The 23,058-nt window shown below is 42.3% G+C and overlaps 1 protein-coding gene across 2 annotated transcripts; it reads right to left on the bottom strand.

Annotated features, from left to right (window-relative positions):
- Positions 1-172: 172 nt before the first annotated feature.
- Positions 173-16,669, bottom strand: MED6 (mediator complex subunit 6). 2 transcript variants are annotated; one of them, XM_081881922.1, is made up of 8 exons: positions 16,521-16,669; positions 11,630-11,789; positions 6,342-6,433; positions 3,483-3,565; positions 2,747-2,855; positions 2,149-2,264; positions 1,345-1,372; positions 173-992 (listed from the first exon to the last, which is right to left on the bottom strand). In XM_081881922.1, the coding sequence occupies exons 1-8, from the start codon at positions 16,540-16,542 to the stop codon at positions 862-864; spliced, it is 741 nt and encodes a 246-aa protein (XP_081738048.1). In that variant the 5' UTR covers positions 16,543-16,669; the 3' UTR covers positions 173-861. The 2 variants fall into 2 exon arrangements, with proteins under 2 accessions (XP_081738048.1, XP_081738049.1); XM_081881923.1 differs by lacking the exon at positions 16,521-16,669 and adding an exon at positions 16,291-16,489.
- Between the last annotated feature and the right edge of the window lie 6,389 nt (positions 16,670-23,058).

Raw genomic sequence — 23,058 nt, 5'->3', positions numbered from 1 at the left:
TTTTATATATTATTTCTTGCCCTGACATTAACCATAATAAACAGGTCAAATTACAAAAGGCAAATACAATATAAGTTCATTATGTGGCCAAGATGTTAAGTGCAACTTATTCTCTCACCAACTTTAATTAGAGGATAACATGGGGTAGAGTCAGGAGTAAATACAATATATATATGTTCAAAAACCAGAGTACCTGAGTTTATTTCAACATTACACTGTACAGTTACGAAAAATTAACAAAGGTAAAACTTTATCAATATATAAAGCATTATGGACTCAAAAGCTTATAAAGAGAGTGATCGTTCCAATTATGTTATTTACTGAGATAGTTACCAAGAAAATTTTGAAATTTCAGCTTACATTTCACTTCCAATTATATGGATTCTGTAAAACAGTTTTGAAAATATTTTCATCTACTGCCAACATCTTTCTTCAAAGCCCAAAGCATAACTTGCTCATTTCTTCACATAATCCTGCCACACATTTGTTATTCTGTAGTACATGTAAAAAAGAGGGGTAAAAGGAAGATAATGATCAAGGAATTAGCTAGTTTTGCATTTGTTTTTTCTTGATGGTCTTTCCTGAAGCATCTTTTTCCAAGGTCTAAGCTTATTAAAAGAGGATAGGTTTCTAGCCAAAGACATGACACTGGGGGTTAGGTAAACTAGATGAAATACAGCCTTCAATATTAAAATAGGGAAAAGGCCAAACTATTTCTTCCTGTATGTAGCTATAGGTTTGCAGCTAACAGGTTTGTAAACAGTTCAAAAGAAAAGAGCCTTGAAATGTCAAAAGTCCACCACACAGTTGTCATTCCTTTCCTTGCTGTATTGCAGTCCAAGAGTATAATCTTCCCTTCTGTCATTGCAGTCTCATCCGTTTCTCTGGCGGTCCTTTGGTGCTGGTGCTCTGTTGGGTGATCTTAGCCGTGTCCTTCTCCTCTTGTTTTGTAGCTTCAGGGGTTGGCTCTGGCTCCTTCTTGATCTGATCCACTGGAAAAATAAAACCAAGAAAATCTAATTCTAACAACTTTATATATCTGATTCTTCTGTAAGATTGTTTTCCAATGCAAAACTGCCAAAATAAAGCAGTAACTTGAATTGCTGCATTCAGATTTTCTATTCATACTGGAGTATCATAGTTTCCTGCACCCAGAATGTTTATAAATAAAGTGGTGATTTTTTAGGGTCCCAGCACAGGGGATCTCACTCTATCTTCCCCCACTCACTCTCTATAGTGAACATGACCTTAAATAGTGGCAATATTCTCATAAGCCTCAGCTGAAAAGAAAACTGCAATGTCTTTGGATTTGGTTCTGTTTAAAAACAATGACTGAATTCTCACCTGGAATGGGTTTTTCTCCAGACTTTTGCTGTGAAGAGGAAAAAGAAAAACAGTCACTAATAAAAAAATACATGCATCTGGCTTTGGCATGATCTTGCTATTGTCCTACTAAGAACTGCTGCCCTATATAAAAAACCATTTAGTTGATTTTTTTAATTAAAAAAAATCAAGTACAGCATGTCAATTAGACAACTTCTGTCTATGTATATGCTTGTTGACACTCTCAAATAATAGGTTTTTGAGGCAGAACTTAATCTTGCAGAAGCCAAATCTATAGCCTTGTGCAATGGCTTTCATTACACAAGAGATTTCCAAATTACATTTTTGCACAGGAAAATCAAGTTATATCACTTTTAATAATCACACTTTAAAAAATCAAGTAACATATGAAACCAGCTAACAAGAGATGCCCCCAGGTATAGGGCAGTATATAAATTCAATAAATAAATAGGCTGAAGATGCCAACCATAACAGATGCCAACCTTTAGGCTTGAATGACAGCTCTAACACCTACAGTACATAACCTTAATTGATGTACAGTGGTACCTCTAGTTACGAACTTAATTCGTTCCAGAGGTCCATTCTTAACCTGAAACAGTTCTTAACCTGAGGTACCACTTTAGCTAATGGGGCCTCCTGCTGCCACCAGTGCACAATTTTTGTTCTCATCCTGAGGTAAAGTTCTTAACCCGAGGTACTACTTCCAGGTTAGCGGAGTCTGTAACCCGAAGTATTTGTAACCCAATGTGTTTGTAACCCGAGGTACCACTGTATTATCAGTTAAAGTGTTAGCCCAACTAATACCTGCACAAACTTCGGGGGAAATTTTTGCCTCAGATCTAGGAGTAATGCATCTACACGTTGTCTCTGGAAAATGGAGCTTGGTTCTTCCTTTTTTTTGGCTTTGGGTTTGGCTTTATCTGAAAATAATTTAGAGATTGTAATGAAGCATCCCATCAGAACATAAACTTTTAACTTTCTTTTATCTGTCCATTCTTCATTTACAAAATAAAGCTTCTTGCCTTCCTTAGTTTGTTAGTTTTGCAGCAGAAGTTAACATTTAATTTTCTACAACTTTCCAGAAAGGTTTCTCCCTTCTGCTTACTTTATATCTTCCCTAAGCTCCTTCAATTGATTTGGTATCCCTGCAGAATTAAATTAATGTAAGCTTTCACTTCCACCAACAGTGCCCCATCCTACATGCCCAGACACCTAAAATGACACTGTGTTGACACCATTACTTTTCTGGAATGTTTTAACTCTTTCCAACTCCTGTGGTACATTCATTCATTTATAAACCAGCAGAACAGACAGGCATTTCAGAGAAGTCAACACACCAAGCCCAAGCCCACAATTTCTATCAAAGGAGAAAGAGCATGTATTTTAAAGCCTAGAATGCTACCTCGTTCCTCTTGATCTTTGAAATGCCACCAATAGCCTTTCGAAGGGTGATAGCGGCAGTAGGACATGGCTTCTTCAAAAGCTGACTGGATTCCATGTACTGCACTGAGCTTGAAAAAAATAAGTTTGTAACAAGATACATGATTTCCCACATTGTGCTATATTTTAGCCAGCCAACTCACAAAATAAATGCCATTATACATAGGTAGTCCAGTACTCTGAGTTTGGGGTGGAATCTCCCTGTATCTTCATGCACAGAGGCTGGAAGATTGGGAGGGGGATTGAATAATACCATTGAGCCAGATCTTTCACTTAGGAGGTGGGAACACATGGAGTAAATGCAAGGTAGTCTGCACATGCTCAGAAGTAATTTCTCTACTACATATACATCTTCAGGGATCAAATATCTCCATCTTCTGAAGTTAGGTAGTTGGTAACCATTGAGGGGGCCTTCTGAGATGTGGTACCCCACTTTGGGAACACTCCCTCTAAGGGGGGGAATTCTGATACAGGGCATATTCAACCTTAAACTTAAAAACAAGACACCATTCAAAAGTCAACAGTCCAGAACAACGGTAAATCTTCTTACTTCCTACAACACATACATTTTCCACAAAAGGTGGAGATCCTTTTTTCACACATTTTGCCCCCAAACCTGAGGACAAACAAGGGAAAAAAACCCCAAAGCACTTGCATTGCTAATACCTTCATTATAAGAATACAGGACAGAGACTTACCACTCTGGAGTTTACAACTGACCCCAAGTCAGGGGCCTGATAAATCACTCCAGCAATAATGTAATAATCAGCCAGTGGGGTAACTATAAAAGAAAAGCACAACATTAGTCCAGCTACCAAAACACTAGATGAACAACTGTCATTGCAAGTGTATTTGGTACATCGGTCATGGGACATTCAAGCCTACTATCCAAAATCAAGCAGAGTGCCTAATTTCTCTCATATGTGGATCACACACACATGGCCCAGTACAGCTCAGTTTGTGGGGGCTGTCTTCTTCCACTTTTTTTACTTTTGAAGCAAGTATTGGGGAGAAAAACTCAATGGTTAGAGCAAATCTCAACCCATGATTAAAACATGAAGAAAGAAGGGGGACGGGGGACGGGACGGGATTGAATGCCTTTCTCCTCATGCTTTATTGCCAGCCCAACACTTGAGCAAAATAACATGGGAAAGAAAACATTTTGAGACTGTACAGTAATACCTCCATGAATATCCGCCTCATCTAGCGTCCATTATGGCAAACGTCCACGGCAAACCCGGAATTACCGGAAAGGGTTACTTCTGGGTTTGCAGCTTGCGCATGCGCAGAAGCACTAAATCGCACCTTGCGCATGCACAGAAGTGCAAACTGCTCTGTGCACGTGCGCAGGCACGGTGCTTTGCCCTGCATCTTTTTGGCTAGCGGCAGAGCCTCCGGAATGGATCCTGGTTGCAAAACAAGGTACGACTGTACAGGCAAGCCTGAACCTGAGCTGTATATCGAGAACAAGGGAGAGGAGTATTCCTCCCTGTGTTTAGTGTGTATGTCCCTCCCATTTTTTTAAAGGGAAAACATCCACCTATGGTAGCCCCCTGCTATGCTTTCATCACATACCCGTCCATGTTAATATTGTCTCCAAGATCTCCTACATGGTGAAGATACATGGTGTCTTTTCATGCCTTTAACTTTTTATTAAAATACCTTTTTATTTTCCCTAGACCTTTAAAAAATCTACTTTTTTTAGTCTGCTCTTGGCAATATTGCCATGCTGCATTTTGCTTTTGTTCTTTTATCCTTGTTACTTATGGGTATTTTTATTATTTCTTTTATTATGCGATTGCACTATCCCCTGCCCTAAGAGATTTTTTAAACAGAAGGTACAAGCTGAACTAGAGAAAACTAGAGAGAAAAATGAAAAAAATGAAATGACTGCTTAATGGTTTCAAACACTATGTTCCTACAGGACTGCTTTGTGTGCATGTAGTCCTTATTGTAAGTTCTTTTTTAAAAATCCTGTTACTTTTCTTAGATTTTTCTGAACACCTGGGGAGTCTTTAAATGAAACATGCAAATATTCACTAGGAAAAGGAAAAGAAACCTGCATCTGGATCTTATCCCTGCAGACTACAGACCTTCAGGTTTGTTTATATCTGAGAGTGTGCACTTGTAAAATGAATTTTAATGTTATTTTATATCTGGCTTTTACTTTCACTCAGTCACAGTATATGAGATGGGAAATTGCTGCTGTACTGCTCTCCAGGCTGCATTTGTTTACACTGAAATGCATTTGCCATTTTACTGCGCATTCGCTCAGCTTGGAGAGGTCCTTTTGGAGCTCTCTGAATTCCCTTTTTGTTTTAATGACCTTAAGCTGTTTTGCACCATCAACAACCTGGCCTCCTCACTGCTCACCCTAACTCTGGGTCATTCATAAACAACTTAAGAAGTTTAGATTCCAATACTGATTCTTGGGGGACTCTACTTTCTAGATGTCTTCATTCAGAGAACTGTCCATTCTTCTCTGCTTCCTGCACCTTAACCAATTCCTGATCCACAAGAAGTCCTTTCCTCTTATTCCATGGGAGCTAAGCTTACTCAGGAGTCTTGGGTGAGGTATTTTGTTAAAACTTTTTGAAAGTCCAAATGCACTGTGTCAACTGGATCACGTCTATCTATATGCTTGCTGACACGCTCAAAGAACTCTAATGCATTAGTGAAACAGAACTTACTCTTCCAAAAAATTATTAATGATATTTTACAACTGCATTCAGAAGTTGTTCTGTTTGTTGTCACATCACCTGGTTTTTATTTATAATTATATATTGAGTTATATACTGCAGGTTTTATTTTTAAGATTGACTATGCAGTGGCTTATTGCTCAGTGGGGAGGAATTACTCCTCTTTACATACAGAGATTATACATGACAAGCAATACATAGTTATAACAAGTCATCAACACTGCTAAAAACATAGGACTGCAAATAGGCATGTTTTTACCAGCACTATTTGCCTTTTGCCACAAGAGGGCATTCTTTTACTATTTCAAAAAGGAAATTAGACCATAAAGCAAAATTTAGGAAGAAAATGTAACCGCAACATGAATTCTGGGAGCTAACATTTCTACCTATGCTTCTGTGAACAGGAAAACAAAAGCAGGTGGAGCATTCAGAAGTATGCATAGGCTATGATCCTTTCCTGTGTGGGCACAGCACTAAACACAGGTTTCTCATTTCTGTCCATCCCCCTGCCCCCCCAAAAAGCCACAAGCTGATATGAGGAATTGGAGGTGGAATATGCACCTTCTGTATGCCCAGATTCCTCCCCGTTTGCTCAAGATATGAGAGCTTCACTTGATCAAGCAGAACAGAAAGCCTGGATGGGGATATGAAGAGACCTCTTGTTCTTCAAAAACAACAAATCACTTCCTGTATGTGCACTGAGGGGAGGTTGGAAAACATAGATTTGCTTAGCCCTGTGAAGATTCCTCTGTATGTGAGCACTGCATCTGCACAGGGAAGCAATGTACCCATCCTTTTTTTTTTTTTTTGTTATTTGTTTCCATCTTGTCCTCCCCAAAATACTGTGAAAATCCTTACCATGCGTCGGACTCTGTCTTTGCTGCTTACGAATAATGAAGAGAATTGGCTCTTGTGCATGTAAAAGGATATATTCCACTCCAACCATTTGACTGAAAGAATAAAGACAAGACTGAACAAGGAGATAAGACTACTATTTATTGTAGAGGCTAAAGAAGCCAACTGAAAGTACAAGTCTCCCGCTGACTGATCACACCTATAGAATCATAGTATTACAGAATTAGGAGAGACCCAAAGGGTCATCTAGTGCACACTTCCAAGTGTGCCCCTCTTGGACCGAATCAGGTAATAACTTGTCCTAGATCCTAGTAATTTTCTGACAGTCACCTGATGGATCTATTTGCTCTAAATCTATCGGGTTTCATACTGCTGTCCTTAATAAATTTGTCACCAGCTGGACTCCCACCAAATTCACCGATAGCTTAACATCACCATAGGTAAAGGGATCCCTGACCGTTAGGTCCGGTCACGGATGACTGGGGTTGCGGCGCTCATCTCGCTTTACTGGCTGAGGGAGCCAGCGTACAGGTTCCGGGTCATGTGGCCAGCATGACTAAGCCGCTTCTGGTGAACCAGAACAGCGCACGGAAACGCCATTTACCTTCCCGCCGGAGTGGTACCTATTTATCTACTTGCACTTCGTGCTTCAGAACTGCTAGGTTGGCAGGAGCAGGGACCGAGCAACGGAAGCTCACCCCGTCGCGGGGATTCAAACCGCCGACCTTCTGATCTGCAAGCCCTAGGCTCTGTGGTTTAACCTAGGCTCTGTGGTTTAACCCACAGAACCATAGGATAATTTAAAATCAAGTGTTCATATTTGGATTTGATTAGTGTGGTTATTGGATTCTGAATCTCTGCAGGTTTGGAAGTGCAACACTATAAAGGATCGCAGCCACAAATTGTACTAACAAGGACTTCATTAGGAAATTTCAGAATATTCAAAAATAAAAGAGTTATCTTATTGTACAGCATTTTCAGAGCAAAGAGAAATAAAAGACAAAGGAGATTTCAAGGTAACTGCTTACTAATGAGACCACTTAAATTACTCTCTAGGCTCTTTTTCCAATGTAAAAAAAGAAACAGTGCTTGCTTCCTTGGGCTCATTAGTATGTCTTTCCCAATAAATATATTTGTTCATTGTTTATTTTGAATATACTTAATAAAGCTATCCTTTAACAGCAATAGAAAAAATTATCCGAAAACAGTTATGATGTTGTTCATCTTGAAATGAATTTTAATTTAACATTAATTAAAGCAATCTTTTATAGCTCCAACTTTAGTTGATGTTAAAATATGCAGACAACTGTGTTGCAGAGCATTCTATAATCAACAGGAAGGTTGTCAATTTCTCATATGCATGGAACAAAATAGATTACAAATGTAAATGCTTTAATCACTTTTGACACACAGTATCTTAGTCATTCAACATCTACCATTTCAAAACAGAATAAGAAACTTTCAGTAGACCACCAGTTAACAGGCATTTCTCTAATCTTACATAAGCCAGAATCATTGAACCCATATTTCATCCATAGCATAAGACAAATTGGGTGATTGTCTTCTGCTTATAGAAAAGGGCAGGGCAGGGCAAGCAGTTTAAGTGAATCAGCTGTCAAGGAAAAATAGGGACAAAGAGAGGGGGAAAGTTCTATCATCTCTGGCTTTAGTACTTCAATTGCTGGTAGTGTTTACTTTTCACAGGTGACAACTACCATTCTAAACCTTGTTTTATAACCGCAGGAGGAAACTTTTAGTCTCAACAGCCCAGACCCTCCTCTTTCCCCACTCCAGCGGGCCAGTTGTGAAATGTGGGAATATGGTCATTTGTCCATAAGAGCATGGGCAAAAGTTCATTATTGCAAGGATGATTTCATAGCAGAAAGCATTGCTTGGAAGCATGATCAACGCGTGGAGAGCTCATGCCATCCAATGATTGGTCCACGTAGTATAACATGATCAACTGCGTGGTCTGGTGTGAGAACAGGAGACTAATGTATTGTATTGTCTTTTATCTGCTGACTGAGGCAAAGCTCTCTCCTTGAATTTGTATCTTTTCATGGACACTCAATAAAGGTTGGGGCAACAGCAGCTTCGGAGAAGAGAGCTGCGGCCAGACTTCTTAAACCCATCTTGGCGTGAGACTGATTATTTTCGGATGGCGAGCTGGTTCTCGTCATTTGGTGCCCCGTGTGACTACCTTCGGACTCCACGTTGTTTCTCATCGTCCAGCGCTCACCACACCTTTTTCATCCGCTTCGGATCCCAGTGAGCGCTCCCTGTCCTTCTGCCTTTGTGGGGCAGTCTCTTTCGGACTTCGACTGATTTCGGACTTCGGGGCTGCGGCCCTCTCAGCACTCACCTCGCCCGGCACGGGTTTCAGACGCGTCTTTCATCCACTTTGGATCCCCGGTGAATGCTCCCACCCTTTTTGCTATTATGGGGCTGTCTCTTTCTGCACCACAGAAGAAGTTTTTTGATGAACTTAAATTTCCCCTGGCCAGTAACAACCTTGTTGTACTTGATGCCGACCTCAAAGCGCTTATACTAGCTCTGGACACCCACTGCCCCTGGTATCCTCAAAAATGCACTTTGAATTTAAAAGACTGGGAAAAAATAGGGCAATTTTTCCAGAACCATCCTAAAATTGATATCAAAGTTTTGCATGCCTGGTGTAAAGTCTACAAAGCTATGTCGAGCTTAACTCCTGCAAATATCCTCCTGGCTGCCTCATTGCCTGTTTCACCTGTCCTTTTGGCTCCTCCTTTGCCTCTGCATCCCACGTTGCCTTCTTCGAATCCTCCGGTTTATGTCCCTCCAAAGCCCCCACCTCCTCTGCCCAAGGCATCTGGCACCGCTTCCACCCCACTTCAAGAGGCCCTTCGCACCGCTGCTCCGTTGCTGGCCTTTGATTCTACAACTCCTAATCTCTTTCCTGTGATTGCTCCTGCCGCCCCGGGGGGAGGCCCAGCCCGGCACGAACAGTTTGATTTGAGATTCATAAAGGAAGCTTTGTCTTCTGTACCTGATGACAAAAATGAGCGAGATGGCCGTTGGGGCAGCGTCAGACAGGATCCTACAGAGCCTTATGGACAATTTGTCGATCGCTTGTATAACACCCTTAAGCGACAAGTTCAAGACATGGCAGCCCAAGAAGTGATTGTTCGCCAGCTTGCATTTGATAATGCCAATGAGGACTGTAAGCAAGCGCTGCGCCCTTTGATGACAACTCCCAATATAGCCATTGCAGATATGCTTAAAGCCTGTCAATCGGTGAGGACTGATTGCCTGCTAGCCACGGCTTTGTCCACCACCGTGTCTCAGAATCCTGCCAAGGATAAAACCTGCTTTGGATGTGGAGAAGTGGGTCATTTTCATGCGCAGTGCAGATCTATCGCACAGCAATGTCACCCCAGCACAAAGTGCCCCATCTTTGATACAGGCCAGGACTTGTCAATTTTATGAAGAACATCTTAGATCTCACACTGGCCACCCTGGGTATTTGGCAGAAAGGATTTTACGCCTGCTGAACTTCACTACGTCTTCGCCCAAGGAGACACCAGCGCCTTGCGACCGTATTTTACGCTGTCTGCCTGTGGGAATCTGCCTTCTGACCTCTACCCGCCTTGCAGCTGGAGACATCGCCATATTGACGTGCCCTGGATGGAGTCACCTTCTACAGCTGTTCCAGTGTTTCCCGGCACGTTGAAAGGCCATCTTCGTCTCTACCGCATTGGCCCCCCTTTTCCCTGGGACGCCACTTCAACCACCAAATATCATGACAGTTTTGCTGCTTCTTGTTTGGGAACTGAGCCTGGCTTTGAAGGATGCCCTCGCTATACCGGCATTGCTTGGATTTTACCCCCCAGATCTCTTCTTCTTCTCTCCTCCCTCAGGAGTCCTGCCCCATGGTGTGTTCCCCTGAGCATGTACAGAAAGCTGTCTTGGAACTATTGTGGACTCTTGGCAGGACAGGGGGTGAGGAGGTTTCAGTGTGTTCCAGTTGTTTCATTCTTGTGCTTTGGCATGGTTCCCGGACAGAGAGCAAGTTGCAATGTGGTTCTTTAGCAGGGCCTGAGAAGACAATGGGCTCTGTTCTCTACCTTGTTGCAATCTTTTTAGTTACAGCAAGCGGGATATGCTTGGCTAGTGCCTTTCAGCTGCTGAGAAAAATGATTTTGAAATAAATGTCAGAAATAAGAGATGTAGCGCTTAATTTTTTTTATGTAATCCTTGCTTCCTAAGATGGAGTTTGTGCCTTGATTCATTTTCATTGTTGTATGTATATATCTGATCAATTGACTAATATCTCTGCTACTACTGATTATATGGAACAAATGATAGCCCATAATCCTTTGAATCCACCCGAAGGTTTTGATCCATGGAATGGTGGTTTTCTTGGCTACCTAATAGAACATGGTTAAGAAAAATTTTGCTAATTGTACTAATGGTCCCTCTTATAATATAAACAAGAAAAGAGGGGATGTGGTCATTTGTCCATAAGAGCATGGGCAAAAGTTCATTATTGCAAGGATGATTTCATAGCAGAAAGCATTGCTTGGAAGCATGATCAACGCGTGGAGAGCTCATGCCATCCAATGATTGGTCCACGTAGTGTAACATGATCAACTGCGTGGTCTGGTGTGAGAACAGGAGACTAATGTATTGTATTGTCTTTTATCTGCTGACTGAGGCAAAGCTCTCTCCTTGAATTTGTATCTTTTCGTGGACACTCAATAAAGGTTGGGGCAACAGCAGCTTCGGAGAAGAGAGCTGCGGCCAGACTTCTTAAACCCATCTTGGCGTGAGACTGATTATTTACGGATGGCGAGCTGGTTCTCGTCAGTGAAAGGTGGGCTGGACTATCCTTCTGTCAATCATGTGGTGTCATAATTACATCAGGTGACTGGTGGGTGTTTAAGTCCCTTGAATAATGCTTCCAAAGCACGTGACAACCAGGTGGCTGTCGGGCACTTGGAAAGAGCTGCACTAGGAGCTTTGCCATCATTTCTCACACTCCAAGCAAAGAGCTAGCAAAATGCTTCACACAGCAGTTTCCAATCACGCATCAGCCAGTTGGTTGTCAGGAAACTGGAAACTGCTTGAGAACAGGGCTTGCAGGCAATGCCAACTAACATATATATGAAGAGAGCTGTAGCACTTGGCCATGGTGTCCCTGAAACAAATAGGACCAAATAGGGAGACCTGCTAGGATGAATCAGGTCTGTAGGCTGAACATTCCCTATTCCTGTTTTATAGGATTACTTTACCAATGTCTAGCAGTAACTTACTTTAGGTGATCCAGCGATAGCCTTTGCATTTTGACCATTTCATTGTTGCACGTTCGATCATAGAATGGGTTGCTACGCTCTGAGAAATAATCCAACACACTTCCACTGTTTAATATTGGAATCCAAGCACTATCAACCCAGGAAATTCCCAAGAGGTTATCTGGAGGAGAAAGAGAAATGAATGTTTAGCACAAGTATAGTTACAATAGCAATAGTCTTCATCAGTATGAGAGATTGTGTCTCACTGTCAGCTACTGCCCACCTTAAGCCAGGCAGCCCTGGTCAATAAAATGCTGGTCCACCACTATCCACCTGCTTCATTGGGTGCTTGGAGCTCAGAGTATGGCAGGATCCCCAAGGACCTGCTCTATGGGGAACTGGTTTCAAGCACCAGGAAGTTGGCAGACTTTCTCTAAAGGGTAGTCAATCTCTCAACTTTGTACAAAACTTTTGTTGTTGCTGTTGTTTGTTGAATTTGTATACCGCCCTATACCTGGAGGTCTCAAGAAGGGACGAAGCACACAAGTTTTAAAGGTGAAACAGTTATTTTTAAAATGTAATGTAGAAAGTAAGGTTTGAGGAAGCACTAAATTAATATGCAGAACATGTCCTCTGTGCTGGCTTTGATATGGGGTTTGCAGCAAGGCAAGTGTAGCGATACTTCTCAATGCTTAAGAAAGTGGATGAAGAAAGTTTGAGCCAAAGCACAACCATTTTAAACCACAGTGGGAATCACAGAAGTTCCACTTGACTTCCAATCAGTGTTAGAAACTGAGATATGAAAGCTAGGTGCTAAATGGCACCTTAAACCTACGTTATGGGCCCAACAATGGAATATCTAGGCACACATTTTTATAACTGGAATACAAAGCTGAAAATGAATGAACTGAAGCTAAAATCTTAAATTCATTTTTCACATGGTCTAGTCCTCATCTGAAGGCTGCAAAAAACAAAGCCATGCTTCCCCTGCCTGCCCTCCTAATATTCTTAAGAGGGTCTCTTCTCCAGTCTTCAGAGAGTAGCTTCAAGTGGGGAAGCAGAAAAAGGTCCTCCTTTCCTTCCACTGTGCAGTTTTAATCTGAAATATTAGGTGCAGTACTGCACCCAGAGCTCAGAAACTGCTTGCTCTAATGAAATTCTTTTTCGCAAAAAGCACCTAGAACAATGGGAGTTTCCAATACAGCTTCCAATGCAGGAAATGTATCCATAGCGCAAGATAAAAGGGTATGCAGAAGTGTCAGAAATGATGCAGGAACATACAGTAATATGTTTCCACTAATACTACCTGCAAACCCAGGACTTCCACTGCAACTATTCTAAGGTGCATGTCTGACTGGAGAGGAAGTTTGAGTGAACACAGACTGATTGCACAGTCACAAAAACAAATTGGTTGCAAGAGAGCTCCTGAGATGAGACGAGCACAGATTGATTGCACAGTCACCAAATAAGCCCAAATATCACCTCCGTGTTGCGTGGGTGCTCAGGACTCAACAGTTGACAGCTAGGCTGCAGGATCTTGCACTCAGCGGAAGCCACGTGGCATGTTCGACTTCTCAGGTGTGTTTGAAAACTGAAGCATTTACTTCTAGGTGTACAGCATTTGCAAACCGAAATGTTCGTCAATGGAGACGTTCGAAAACCGAAGTACCACTTTACATTGTTTCAGCAATCTTTTAGAAAGCATATCTAGATGCTTAGGAAACCATGATTAATGCAGCATAAATAGGGCTATGAATAATGCATATGCTGAATCAATAATGTGCTGCACAAACTCTTGCATAAAGCAGAGGCAAGCAAAGAGATGGTCTTATTATTATATAAATATGCCTTGCTCCATTCTACTTCTATAGAGAAAGGTTTCTCTCAATGCAGCAATTTACCTTCTTTCATAAAAGCAGGTTAAAATGTGGGAATTAATGAAACCACAGATGACACAGATTCAGCAATACCTATCCTCAATATTTTTTTAGTATATCTGTTCACTGTGGGCTTCTACCCATACAGTGGTACCTCGGGTTAAGTACTTAATTCGTTCCGGAGGTCTGTACTTAACCTGAAACTGTTCTTAACCTGAAGCATCACTTTAGCTAATGGGGCCTCCAATACTTTGGCCACCTCATGAGAAGAGAAGACTCCCTGGAAAAGACCCTGATGTTGGGAAGGATGGAGGGCACAAGGAGAAAGGGACGACAGAGGACGAGATGGTTGGATAGTGTCTTCGAAGCTACAAACATGAGTCTGACCAAACTGCGGGAGGCAGTGGAAGACAGAAGTGCTACCTATACAGCATGGCAGGAAGCCACTGCCATATGCTGATTTCGCAGATGTAGAGGTTCAGCAACATATTAGCATGACACCTGCAAAAATCAGTGTCGAACAGAATGACTTGAAAAGCTTTAACTGCTATTTCTAAATACTTCTTAAAGTAACTACAGGTACCTATTGCTAATGGTACCTCTGGTTGCCAACGGGATCCGTTCCGGAGGCCCGTTCACAACCTGAAAAGAATGCAACCCGCGTCTGCACACACGCGGGTCATGATTCACCGCTTCTGCGCATGTCATTTTGCGTGTCTGCGCATGCACGAGCGGCGAAACCTGGAAGTAACCCTTTTCGGTACTTCTGGGTCGCCGCAGGACGCAACCTGAAAACGCTCAACCTGAAGCAAACGTAACATGAGGTATGACTGTACAGTCATACCTCAGGTTGAAGTAGCTTCGGGATGAATATTTTTGGGTTGCACTCCGCAGTGACCCGGACGTAACGGAGCATGTTATTTTCGGGTTTCGCCGCTCGCGTATGCGCAGACGCTCAAAATGACGTCACACGCATGCGCAGAAGCGGCGAAACATGAGCCTCGCACGCCCAGTCGCGTCTTATGTTTACTTCAGGATGCAAACGGGGCTCCGGAACAGATCCCGTTCATATCCAGAGGTACCACTGTATAGCCAACTCAAAATGACTAAGAAATCCTAATCAATACAGTCGTACCTTGGATCCTGAACGCCTTGCAAGTTGAACGTTTTGGCTCCCGAACGCCGCAAATCCAGAAGTGAGTCTTCTGGTTTGCAAATGTTCTTTGGAACCCAAACGTCTGACGTGGCTTTCGACTGGATGCAGGAGCTTCCTGCAGCCAATCAGAAGCCGCACCTTGGTTTCCGGACATTTTGGAGTTGAACAGACTTCCGGAACAGATTCTATTCAACTTCCGAGGTACGAATGTAATCATTCTCTTCTTTGAGGTGTCAGAAATTCAGTTTTAATCATTTCAAAAATAAACATTAAGTTTAATGCCTCAAAGTTGTCTGCACTTCAGGTTATTCTTATAACAGCATTTGTTAAGTCTGGAAAAAATGATGCAAAATGGGAACATGCCATCCCGCCCCATTGGTGTCCCACCCAGTGTTAGAAACTCAGATATATAAGCTAATCGCCAAATGGTACCTTAAACCCGAGTTGCGACTGCCACAATGGTATGTCTAGGTGCCATCCCCCGCCCCCCGTGGAGATGGTGATGATCATTTCATTCCTATACAGCTTTATATTTTTTTAAAAAAAATCTCAATGTAGTTTACAACACACTCAAACATTTTTAAAAATCCAGAGCAAAAACAAATTCAAGCTTCAAGGAAAGTATTTCAGATCCTTCTCTAAGTGACATTTTGTTTTCCCCATATTTATTTGCCTACTTAATTTAAATACCTGCCCCAAAGCAGAAGTACTCTAGGAAGCCAGTGTGGTGTTGTGGTTAGAGTGTTAGACTAGGATCTGGGGGATCAGGGTTCAAAGCCCCACTCAGTCATGAAGCTCACTGGGTGACCTTGGGCCAGTCACAGCCTCTTAACCTACCTCACAGGGTTGTTGTAGGTATTAACTGAGGAGCAGGGAAAACCATGTATTCCTGGGGGGGGGGGGAGGTGGGATATAAATGTAATAAATAAGCTCTTTTGATTACCTGCATAAGAAAGTGGAGGCAGTCAGATGGAGATGTCAATTGCCAACTTGGCATCTAGATATCTCCACAACGTCATAATTGGACCCGCACTAGTCGCAAGTGGATATTAATAATAACAATAAATCTCATGGGGGGGAATGGTACCTAGACATTCTGCTGTGGCAACTGTAACCTAGGTTTAAGGTGCTATTTGGCAATTAACTTATATATCTGAGTTTATAACACTGCAGGCAACATGCCACTCTAGGTAGAATCTCAAGGATATTTATAGTCCACCTGTAATGAAATAAAACTGAGAAGAGTACAAACCCAGAAATCCTTTCTGATTCAGTTTGTCTTTTTTTAAGTCATCTGAACCTGGTGACTATTGCCACAGTGTGGAGTAGTGAACACGTTATTCGCTATGAAAGACCTGTTTCTTTTGAATTTGTCCTGAACCTCCTGGCAATTTCATTAGGTGATCCCGAGTTGTAATGTTATTAGCGTCTTTCCTTTCCTTTCCTTTCCTTGTTTTGTCTACTCTCTCGACAACAGAATAATGTTTATGATTTCAAAAGCCACTAATATCGCTTCTAATCTCAGCCGCAGATCGGCGCAATGTTACAATGTCTTTGGGCGCAGGACTTATTAGGAGTCTTAGAAAAGCAACGACAACGACACTTGATTCCACTGCGTCTTTTTTTAAAATAATAATAACTGTAATTACTTTTATTCTGCGACTCCCACAAAGGTTTCGTCCACTCCCTCCTTTCCAGTCCTATCGAGACGACAGACGCCGCTCGCCCCTGCTTTCTGCATCTGCCTCAGGGGCCCTGGCGGACATGGATGGCAATATAGAGACACACGGGGCGGGAAGGGAGCCGGGAGTCAGCGGCCTGTCCTTAAACAAGGTGCCTAAGCAGATATAGTAAAGCAAAAGAATCCAGTCTCCATTACCTCGTATGTCCACCGCCGCCATGGTTTCAGCGCCGCGCGTCCCATCCGCCCCGGCGCAATGCTATGACCTCACCGCACCATAGAGAGAAGTTGCCTAGGATGCCGAGATGAGGAGATGAGGAGAAGCGAATGGCTAGAGCGGCGACGAGAGAGCCGAGCGGGAAGTATGCGTAGTTGTTCCTTCAGCGACTGGAGGACTAAGGCGGTTGTGTTTTGGGGTTCCAGAAGGATTGCGCACCCCTGATGAGCGCTAAAAAGCAAAGGGGGTGAAATATAAATTTAGGAGTGAAAAGTAAAGGGTGTCTTTTTAAGGGTTTACATTAAAAAAGTTTAAGGATGCGATTCTAGCTCCACACACGGGAATAAATCCCATTGGATATCAGTAGGATTTACCTCTTGAGTCGACGTGGTTAGGATTGCGCTGAAAAGTAAATCACACACACCAGCGCTTCAAATGCAACACATATGAAGTATATAATTGCATAATTGGTTGCAAATCTAACCCGCCAAAAAAGAAAAGGCCAACGTGTATGCTTTCAACAGCACATTTACACTACAGAAACCAGGTTTTGGGGCATGGAAATAAGGACCAGGGAGTGGTGGCGTTTCTCATGTTTGCTAAATTTCAAATATGGTACTGTTGAAGTAAAAAAAAAACCAAAAAACTCGTGAACAACAAAAATTGGCAACCTTAATTACAGAGATGGATTGAGGGGAGCACGACCGATTCGGTTGTACTGGGGACGGAGCCACAGGGGTGCCACTACTATGATGAATGAAATGTGGGGCTGAAATTTGAGGCCCCAAGGTCTGCCACTCTAATTACAAAATATTTAATCTTAAGCCCAATACTCTACAAAAATGTGCTATGGAGCCCATTGAAATCATGCACCCTAAACTAGTTGGCTGGGCTTAGTTGCTTGTGATCTGACCTCTGTTCTTTTAGGGTACATTCTTGAGAGGTATTACAGTGAGATGTCTTTTCAAAAATAAGTTCCACTGAGTTAAGTTGGGTCCATTCCAATATAAGTGGCTATAGGATTGCAGCCTTAGAATGGATTGTCTGCTGCTGAACACCTGTAACCACTATTTTTTTCTCAAAAGTTGCACACGCACTTTCCCCAGACCCGAATGCATTTCATCAAGTGTTTATAGGTTAAGGTTTCCTAATTCGTATTCATGATTATCATTCTACTGTCCAGACCCATGTTACTGAGTCAGTGTTTTTTCAGCTGTGCTTCCAGAATGGAAGGAGGTAAGCATGTGTGGCACCTGCAGAGGAACAACAAGAGGTAGGGGATTGCCCAGAATCTACATCGGAATTATTGGGTTTGCAAATCACATCCAGTGCAGAGATAGGACTACTGATCTATGGTAGACAGTGGTACAGTTAGGTAATTTCAGACTCTAGGTTTAATAGTCTTGGGGGTGGGAGGAAGCTTTTTAGATGGCACTGTGTCATCTCTTACTTCTGACACCAGTGTTGCATGCCATACCAATCTCTGAGCAGCAAGAGATTCCCAGGGTTCAGGTGATTGCCCAGGGTTCCTGTTTCCTTTTGGAAATGAGGCACAGCAGAGACTGTGGTGTCTTTATGATATATGGCTTATTTGCGTGTGCACACACACACAGCCTGAGCCTGTGATGGAGGGGCTCCCAGCATTACACTCTGGCTTCTTCCATAGCTGAAGCCTTGGATTCAAACAGACTTCAAACATGATATAAAACATTCTAAACTCTCCACTCTGTTTCATAAAGTCTCCTTTTGTCTTCTACCTGACACAAAGCTGGAAGAGAGGCCCCCTCCCATTTTTATTCTGGCACAGAGCCTTTGCCCTTTGCCGCCTTTCAATGCCCATCTCCACAGCGAATTATTTCATCAGGAAGCATAGCTGTCAACGTTTCCCTTTTTTTAAGGGAAATTCACTTATTCCGAATAGGATTCCTCGCAAGAAAAGGGAAAAGTTGACAGCTATGACAGGAAGCCAGCCTGGCTTATATTTTAACATTTGCTGGGTCCAGGGGTTAAAAGATCTGGAACCTACAAGCTTATAACAATATTATAGGCCAGCCCTGCTGAGTTTGGTGGTCGTCCTGCTAATTCTGCTGACTAGGGCCTTGGCTTTTGTCCAAAGTCCTATCATAGAATCATAGAGTTGGAAGAGACCACAAGGGCCATCGAGTCCAACCCCCTGCCAAGCAGGAAACACCATCAGAGCACTCCTGACATATGGTTGTCAAGCCTCTGCTTAAAGACCTCCAAAGAAGGAGACTTCACCACACTCCTTGGCAGCAAATTCCACTGTCTTACTGTCAGGAAGTTCTTCCTAATGTTTAGGTGGAATCTTCTTTCTTGTAGTTTGGATCCATTGCTCCATGTCCGCTTCTCTGGAGCAGCAGAAAACAACCTTTCTCCCTCCTCTATGTGACATCCTTTTATATATTTGAACCTAATTGCATCCCAACCCAGAAGAGGCTAATTGGAAGTAGATATTACCATATCAGTGAATTATACAGGCACAGCGGGCAAGCCCATTGGTCGGTGAATACTTTGAATTCACAGGAGCCTTTCATTTTTTTAAATTTTATTTGTCATGACAGATTGTAGTTTCCTCATGGCACATAGTTTGTATTTACTGGCATAGGAAGAATACTTAGGAATGCTGCCTTCCAAACTTCAAAAGTATTTTGTAAATCATTGACCAACAAAGCTGAAAGTCTCATTCTAGTTCATGATGGCAGATAAGAATGACAAAAGGGCTGGTCATTCTCAAAAATTGTCCTATCCATGTCTACTAAGAAGTAAGTCCTGTTGAATTCAATGGGTCATGCTCAGGTAAATAGGAAAGGATTCCAGCCTAAATAATGGTGGACACTTACATGTCTTTGATCCAAGAATCTTTCATAGCAATAATTATATCCTGCGGTGCATCTCTTAGGTGGAGGTGAGTAGGGATTAATCAGTGCTCATGTTTGCTTTCAAAGTGCATTGCTAGCAAAGTTTAAATTACAGACCTCAAAAGCTACAGAAGCACCTGTAACACCTGGGCATCATGGGGGAAAGCAATGTCTACCAAAGACTAATTAGAAACATCCTGGGAAGCAACACTTACTATACCTCTATGATTCTCTATGTCTGGCAACAGATCTTGGTGACTTTCTAGTTTCTGCTGATACTGATTGGAGGATGCGGAGAAAATGGTTATATCTATATTTTGTTGTCCTCTTTATTAACTTCTCTCATTCTTACCTTAAATTAAGCTATACAAAGATCGGGGGGGGGGCTTGAAAGGAACACTCTTATTCTCTGTATTATTTTGGCTCTCTGTCATTCTCTGTTGTGAATGGCAAGAGCACCATATTGCAACAGAGTGGCCATATGTTACCTGCCCCAGCCCACCCATTTCTCTGTAGGGATAACACTGAACTATATGGAGGGATTATCAAGAGCCACTGATGTGCAGCCAGCACTGCCCCAATATTGCAGGTAGCGAATGTGGTGCCCTCCAGAAGCTGTTAGACCACAACTCTCTTCAGCCTTGCCCCAGGCAGCATGGCCAATGAAATATACTCAGAGTCGCAAAGTGATTTCATGCTCTTTATTCAGCTCACAGTGGTGAGGAGGAATGAATGAAAGTCCCCTCACAGTATCTGCTTTATATACATTATTTACACAATGGGCTGCACATGATTGGCTAATTCCAGAATTCTACTGTAAGCCAATCAGGTTGTGGATTCACTTCTATCTGGAGCATGATTGGGTGGTTCCTGCCAACCAATCAGACTGCTGCATTCTGAATCCTATTGTTCTAGGACCAATCAGACTGCTGCTGTTTGGATCCTATTCAACTCAGTACATAACAGCCAACAATCAGGGATAATTTATTATTATTTATTATTTAAATGTTAAACTGCTTTGAGCATATAAACACGATGGGAGTTGTAGTTTGACGGGCCCTATTCTACAGCAACGGATACTAACAGTGGACTTGTGTTACAGAGTTGTTGCAAGTCATTCCCTGGTCATTTCAATAGATAATGAGTTTCAAACAACTGCAGGGTAATTTAGTGCCTATGCATAGTAGAGGCTGTCAGACAGAACTGCATTTAGACATGGTGGAGATGTGCCAGGGTGTTTCTGCCTTTCCACCTGGTAGCCTCAAGAAACAGCAATCTGGAGATTGCTATAGTGGTCTGCACTGCAAGGCTGTCTTTGGCCATTCTCTCTCAGTCCCAGCTCCTTGTTCTCAAATGTAGAGGAATTAGACCTTTAAAAATAGGGCACAAGCATGTTTTATGACTGATTTTCATTTTATAACAAAACAAATTCCTTCCAGTAGCACCTTAAAGACCAACTAAGTCAGTTCTAGGTATGAGCTTTCGTGTGCATGCACACTTCTTCAGATACACTGAAACAGAAGTTTCCAGACCCTTCTATATAGTGAGAAGGTGGGGAGGGGTATTACTCAGAAGAGTGGTGGGAATGGGTGATTGGCAGATAGCTGTGATGAGCCTGTTGACGACTCTTAACGACTGCAATAGGTCTTACAGGAAAAAGCAAGGGGTGAAAAGGTGAAAAATGGCTTTGTCATTTTATAGTATGGCCTTGCTGGCTTTTATTGGTATTATGACTACTAGTTCTATGTCTTTTATTTGTTTGTATGCTTTTTTATTGTAAGCTTATTAGCAACTATACACTGCCCTGGGAATACTGAAGGGGGACTCTAGAAATTACTTAAATAAATCCCATCTCTCACAATGCCCCAGCCCCCAGCCCATGATCTGCAAAAGCAGATAATAATATTGGACAGTTTATTTCTAACCAGTTTAGTACAGGGAACATACACAGCCAAGGCTTCAAAAAACAGACAGACAGACAGACAGACAGACAGACAGACAAACAAACAAACAAACAAACAAACAAACAAACAAGAAATCCTTTTCTTAATCAGGAAAGCCCAGCCAGAAAGACCCAGAAATGGGACTCATAAAAGGTTCATTCAAATTTGCAATAGCAGTCCAGAGCTGGGAGATGCTACTTTAAAGGATAGTCCCCAAGATGACCTAAATGGCAGAGAAATGCAAATATATATAATATAGAAATCCTTCCCCTCACCTGCACCTGCGATTTGATGTTACTATGCATTATGATATGTGGCTACGTTATGTAGTTGTGTGTATGCAGTATATGTTATTTTAGAATATTACTTGCTTCTTAAAATAAAAGGTGATGGAAGCTGGAGCTCAACAATCTCTGGATGTTCCCATCTATGTTCTGTGGAGCAGCTAAATTGCCCCCACCCTCTGCTTAACTTTCATCTTGGTTTGTGCCCTGTTGGTCCATTTATTTCCATGGTCCTCAGTACCAGTGATATATTTTCAACGGATTTCCTAACCTTCTATGGAATGTGACAAATAAATTAATCACTTTTCCCAGAAATCTAATTTGCTCCGCCAGTTCTTTGCTTTGAAGCCTTCCTCCCTGCTGTCCTTTCATGTTATTCTTTACTAGTTCTGGTTGCCTGGTAACCCCAACCTCTATCTTTCTCTCTCACTAATTTCCTTTCCTCCTCCACCCCCTGCTCCCCTCCCTGTAATACATGATAACATTCATACGCACTGTAATATGTTTCTTCACCATCTGCGCCTCTTTGACGCTATCTCTTCCAAGACTGCCAAGTGACCAGCATATGGAGCTCAGCCTGTTGTTTTGCTTTTGCAAGAGATTAGAAGCCGTTTAATGACCTTTTTTCCCACTGAGGGGAAGAAAAATTTACACAGCTGAGAAGGCAGAAGGTTTCACCCTCATGTCTTCAAGCATCACACGGCATCACCCTCATGCTTCCACTTCCAAAAGGCTGTGCCTTGCAGTTTGTAGTGAGGGCCTTTCCTCACAGCATGTTTCCCCTCTGTGTTTGCTCCCACACAGACAGCCTCCATACCAGGCGTAATAAGCATGTCCTTTGTTTTGAGTGTGCCCCTGTATATTCTATATCCATATGCACAGAAAAAGCATGGGGTCAGGTTGTACTGGGAGAACAAGCAGCCATAGCTTGTGGCAATCTGGAGAAGAGACATTGTGTCCCTGGGCTGAATCTAGACACAACAAAAAAGCGTTTCATTTTAAATCTGTAAATTTTCAGTTGTAAATTTAAACAGGGAAAACGGGTAGATAAAAATGGGACTCCATGTCGCCATCTGGTGGCACAATGTTATACCACACATATGATGCATGTACCGTAAATCACTTTTTCTTTACCAGTCTAACCAAGTCCCTGGTTTCCATATATTCCATATATATATTCCATATATTCCATATATATTTCCCTTTCCCCCATTGTTATTGCATGTGGCAAGGACTGGGGGCAGACCTAACTTTTCCCTCAGGGTTTCCAGTGGCTATTTAATTGGGTTCTCCCTCCTGCTGCAATTAGTGAGAAATGGCCAGAGGAAACTGTTCCTAATTAACCTAGGTTGAAAAGATAGGTTGCATATCTTTGTGATATTCCCCTACAGAAAAAGAGTTGAGCAACAGAGC

The sequence above is a fragment of the Podarcis erhardii genome (assembly GCF_964252035.2).
Source record: "Podarcis erhardii genome assembly, chromosome: 1".
In the NCBI taxonomy this organism is placed as follows: domain Eukaryota; kingdom Metazoa; phylum Chordata; class Lepidosauria; order Squamata; family Lacertidae; genus Podarcis; species Podarcis erhardii.
Note: the sequence above shows the minus strand (reverse complement) of the source record. Positions and strands in the feature narration are given on the sequence as shown.

Excerpts from the sequence above, each read along its gene's own strand:
- MED6 (XM_081881922.1), bottom strand. The coding sequence starts at position 16,542 with ATGGCGGCGGTGGACATACGAG. Across the intron at positions 6,434-11,629 it reads CTATCGCTGGATCACCTAAA|TCAAATGGTTGGAGTGGAAT; the intron begins GTAAGTTACTGC and ends TTATTCTTTCAG. Across the intron at positions 1,373-2,148 it reads TTCCCCCGAAGTTTGTGCAG|CAAAAGTCTGGAGAAAAACC; the intron begins GTATTAGTTGGG and ends TCCTCTTCACAG.